This window comes from Herpailurus yagouaroundi, unplaced genomic scaffold, assembly GCF_014898765.1.
Source record: "Herpailurus yagouaroundi ecotype Mexico unplaced genomic scaffold, PumYag 28, whole genome shotgun sequence".
NCBI classification, from domain to species: domain Eukaryota; kingdom Metazoa; phylum Chordata; class Mammalia; order Carnivora; family Felidae; genus Herpailurus; species Herpailurus yagouaroundi.
The window spans coordinates 150666080-150671302 of record NW_024412376.1 but is presented as its reverse complement, the minus strand read 5'-3'; the positions used below and the strand labels follow the sequence as shown (position 1 = coordinate 150671302).

Here is a 5223-nt window from a genome sequence, read left to right as displayed (position 1 = left end):
CCATGTTTTTTAATAAAACGGATAAGATTGGATGAATGGGTGCCCTGCCAAAGCATCCAGGCTGGTCTAACTCTGTTAAAATCAGGGTGTGCCCAGAGAAGAAAGTGGAAATGCTTGCCTTTACAAAGTGTCTTGGATTTGTATCAAGGCCAAGGCCAGTCAAGTGTGATCATTTAATCTGGCTCCCTTCTTGTTTGCATACACATTTGCATTCTGAGACTTTGGTCGGGGTGAGTCCCCACACTGTTTGCACAATTTCTTGGGCTCCTCTGACTAAAGGGCACAGAACTCCCATTTGGCTGAGTGTCTAGCTGGCCCTCTTCTGGAAATATGGCTTTCCCTGCAGGATTTGGATGGGGGGCGTCCACTGCAGCTTATCAAGTGGAAGGTAGGAGAAGCTCCTTCCCCTTCACTAGGGCTGGAATGGAATTACTTCTGGTGGGGTCTGTGTGCCTAGGGAAGAGGGTGAGGCTGAGGAGGCAAAAGGAAAAGAAGGAAAGGGATTAGTGAGTCTGTAATTGTAGAAGTGAAACTGTCACTTTTCACACAGAAGAGGCTCACATTCCTTTGTCCCTTTCTTTCGGCAAGGTTGGTGGTAGTGAGGGGTTGACGACTGAGCTGCACGTGTAATTTCAGTAAGTTCAAGTTTATCTGAGACATCAATTTACCTTGGACTAGCTGCTTTTGTCATTGATTTCTTGAACACTCTTGCCAAAATTCCCCCAACAGCAACAAAAAATTAATTTCCACTGTTGCCTGGAAAAATACTCAGTAAATTTCTTCAAGGAATACAAGAGACTTTATTAGAGGATGTTCATCCGTTGGAAGAGGTGTCCGGTTCTATTTTTAGTGCTAAAAAGCAGAGACTAGTCTAGTGTGCCATCCCATCTCTGGGGCAGCTGATAAGTGCAGGGGCCAACCGCAGGGTGTGAGAAAGCACCCTGGATGGAGCTGGAGGTCTAATGGAGTTGGAGCCCTGGTCTCTGTCCTACTACTGATGCGCCTGTGCTCCATATATACATATCTTTTCCATGTGGGAAACTCTGGGCTAAACAAAGCTAAGAGAGTTTCTTGTAGTAGTTTCATAGAACTCCTGTAGCAAATTACCATAAATTGGGGGGTTTATTTTCTCACAGTTCTGGGGACCAGAACAAGCCATGTAACTCCTCAGACTCTACTTTTTACTAGCTCTGTGTGACTTTGTACAAGTTACTCAATCTCTCTGTGCTTCCAATCTGTAAGATGGGGAAAATTAGGGTATCTATGTTATATCATTGCTGTGAGGTTTAAATAAGATGATGTGGAATTGCCTGAGTGGCTCAGTTGGTTGATCATCTGACTCTTGATTTCAGCTCAGGTCATGATCTTGCATTTGTGGGGGGCTTGGCAGTGAGCGTGGAGCCTGCTTGGGATTCTCTCTCCTCTCTCTCCCTCTGCCCCTCTCCCCAACTCTTTTTCTCTCATACTAAAAACAAACAACAACAACAACAACAAAAATAAGATGACGTATGTCAAATGCTTGGTACCTAGTAAGTGCTCAATGCATCGTCTTTATATTGAGGGGGTTACAAAAGGATTTCTGGGGATGACTCTGTGGAACTTACAAGTTAACTTGGCATAAATCTGCAATCGGTTATACCAGACGATATCATAGATTTCAGCTGCCAGTTTCCAGGTCCTTTTCATGTAGCACCTAGGGATAACCTTACCGGTCCATTCTGAGCTCCTGTCTTCACAGGGCCTCAGGGTTGCCATAGCTCTTCTGTCTTTTGGAGGCAGTTTGTTCATGCCCTTCTGTACTGAGCTTGCTGCAGCCTTGTTTTAGGATTTTTATTTGTGGCCCCTAACCTCCCACTGTGCTGTTAACTCTCTAGCAGCTTTGAAGTGGGGAGACTTGATCCTACATGACTTCTCTCCTTGTCAACTCACAGAATGATTTTTTTATGTTTGTGGTTTTCCACCCATGCTTCTGTGCTAGGTTTGAATCCTAGCTCAGGCACTTACTAACTGAGTGACCTTGGGCAAATAACTTAAGCCTCAGTTTCCTTACTTATGAAATTAGGAAAGTGGTCATTCCCACTTTGTAGGTTTGTTCTGAGGATTACAGAGTCTAGCATGTGTAAGGGGAGCACAAGAGGGCCTGGAGCATAAGAGCAGCAACACTAATCCTATCGTGGTGATTCTTTCTCCTGGCTGTGGTCTCTTCCACTCCTTTACTGACGGGAGAGTTACATTGTCTGCTCCACCTAAGGGGAACGGTGATTTCCCCTTTTTCTGCATGTTAGAATCCATTCCCTCTTTGCTCATTCCGGACTAGTTCCACCAGCAGTTGCTGGGAGAGTGTAGCTCCCCTTCCACTGTGGTGCAGATCACACATGCGGGATGTCAGTGGCTTTGTCATACGGCATTGTCAAATCAATGTGACCTGGGATTTAAAAGCTGAAGTCGCCTTGTCACTTTTTGATTTTGAGAATCCTTGAACTTTTAGGTTGCCCTGGTTCCGAAAGTCTACAGAACCGTTGGAAGAAGTCACATACCCTCAACAGAACTGAGGATGAAACGTAAATTGTATTTGTTAAAAAAAACAACAAAAAGCTAACGTTTTGGCTATGTGCGATAAAGCATTACCATGTGTGTCTTTCCACTGGCTTTCAAAACACAGCTGTCTGTGTAGGTATCTCTGTTTTCACATACCCTCTTGCTAGCCCTGAGAGATAATGAGCATACTTCTCCGCCTCCCCACTGCCCGGCATACCCATGCCTCACCCCCACACAGAAATAGGGTATTTTGGCTCTGTTACTCAGAATAGAAGGCACTGTCAGGGTCTTTGTAGGTGGGTCAGGACAGGACTTTCTGATCACCGGGCCTGCTAATATATTGATTATTTGGTTGCTTATTTCACTTGACCCTTGATTCTTCCTTCTTACTGTCCTTCATATCTCTTCTGCCCCCACTCTGGCTACTTCCCTGTTTATGGCTTTTAAGAAGAGTTTAATGAAATGTTTATTATATAAGAGTTGGCTGTGTGGTGCTTTGAGCCTTTTGGAGGAAAGCACAATATAAATCTAATAAATAAATAATAAACGAGTGATATAAGCAGGAGGAAAATTATGTGTTTTAGGTGAGTTGTAAAGAACGTTGTAAAACCTGTAAAATGTGTTTCTTAGACGAAGAGGCAGGAAAAAAAGGCAGATAATCATTGTTGGTACAGAAGTGAGTCTCCTGCAGTATTTTAATTACAAAAAAACATTTCTCATGAGTTTTAACCCTTTGTGAAGTCACCTCTGCCTCTGTTTTGGCTGGAGGGAATGAGAGACACAAAACAGCAGGTAGCTTAGTGGCATTTTGTTTACTCCCTCGGTAGGCCACAGAGGAGCTATGAAAATAACATTTAGGACCCAGTTCTACAGCTCTTATGAGCTTATAACTCCCAGTGATTTCAGGGAAGGCTCTTAAGGGGTGAACAAGATCTGCAGAATCCCACAAATCCTAAGCAAAGTCTAAACTACTCCATCAACACCTCCTGGTGGGATCTGAGTTTGTGGTTCTTAGGGAGGAAAAGGCCTCAGTTTTATGAATGTCATTATCAACCTTTGATGCTGCACTGGATACCAATATAACGTTTGGATGTTGATTTAGCTTTAACTTTGGCTTTGTGTTGGCAGAACTTGGGGCTGGGCTCAAATTTTGGCCTTCTGTTTGTTTGCCTTGGTATGTCCAAGATGGAATGCTATAGTTAAGAAATTGGAGTTATGTTTGCATTTTAAAAGTGGGAGAATAAACAGGGCAGCTGAATTTTCAAGTTGGTTTTAGATCCCATTTGTGGTGATTTCTATTCAGGCTATTTCCTCTCTAGTCCTTTTTAAAAACTCATCTAGTCTACACAAACCTGAGCCAGAGGCATATGACATCTACACGTTTTAGATGTCAGCACAGGCCCTATATTTCTTTAGACCACTTCCTGTTTATCTTGATTCCTGTTTTCTGCTAAACCCCTTAAACATTACAGTTTAGGATGACTGCCTGTGGTAGTCTTCTAGGACAGAGTTTATCAGATAGAGTTTACCAGATAGATCTACTCTTTGTCTGGACCACCTAGGAAAGGAGAGAAAAAAGACTTAAAAGTATGGCTGCTTATTTCTTGGTGTGTAAGGAAAAAGGAAGAAGAGAGGGAAGCATTTATCCATGAAATTTCTCATAGCTTAAAGGGTGATATGACAGAAACCACCTTTATTTCTTCCCCGCAGGTTCAAATTTGTGACCCACAAAAATCTCAGTGATCGCCTCCCTTTGTTTAAGTTTTTCTTAAATTCTGATTAGTTAACATACAGCGCAATATTAGTTTCAGGTGTGAAATACAGTGATTCAGCACTTCCATACAACACCCTGTGCTCATCACAACAAGTGCACTCCTTAATCCCCCTCACGTATTTAATCCATCCCTTTTTTTGATTGTACCATGAAAGTATGTAGGCATCATTGAAAGAGTATGGGCTGGGGCAGGGATGATGTTCAAATATTCATCAACTGATTCACTACCCAAGAAGATGATGACTATAAAGAATGGGTATAGACTAGACTGGCACTTGCATTGATTAGTGAGAGTGGATGCCAGCCATAAACAACTGGTATGGGGCAGACTATCATCTTCATTGTCCATTAAGAGTGGAGGCCGGCTGTAAACTACTGATATTGATCAGGCTGGCACCTACATGAACCAATCAGAGTGGGGCCACTCTTACAGGTACTGACTGAATTTCAGTCTTGGGCTTATGAGTAAGACACATCTGGAATATGCCTGATTCTATTTGTATACTGCTGGAGAATTAAATGAGTTAATTTCTCTAAGCCTCAGATTTCTCACCTGTAGAATTCCCAATGCTGATCTCTTTTTATTGAAACTTCATGGGGTGAATATGGGAGACATTTTTTCTTACATTTTGTACTTCTCTGGATCTGGGTTGATTCCTCAACTTTTTCTTCCAGATTACTAATTTGGACTTTAGCTTCATTCATTCTGTTTTTCAATTCCTCTTGAATATTTAATTGTGGCAATCATAGTTTTAGGTTTTCAAATTTATTCTTTGATTGCTTCAGTTTTAAGAAGCTGTATTTTGTTTTCTGGATGTAATCACACCTCAAATCTTTTTAAGAATGCTTGTTTAAAAAGTTAAGTTCCTTCCTTCCTTCCTTCCTTCCTTCCTTCCTTCCTTCCTTCCTTC

General features: G+C 42.1%; 1 protein-coding gene across 3 annotated transcripts in view; it reads left to right on the top strand.

Moving 5' to 3' along the window:
• Nucleotides 1-204: 204 nt before the first annotated feature.
• LOC121037505 (cytosolic beta-glucosidase) overlaps nucleotides 205-5223 on the top strand; it is a 134794-nt gene continuing 129775 nt past the window's right edge. For 2 of the 3 annotated variants that reach the window (XM_040486947.1, XM_040486943.1), the window contains exon 1: nucleotides 206-388. In XM_040486947.1, coding sequence (XP_040342881.1) covers nucleotides 331-388 — 58 coding nt within the window. In that variant the 5' untranslated portion in view covers nucleotides 206-330. Of the gene's footprint in view, nucleotides 389-5223 lie in introns of all 3 variants that reach the window. The other variant, XM_040486945.1, reaches the window with a different exon arrangement.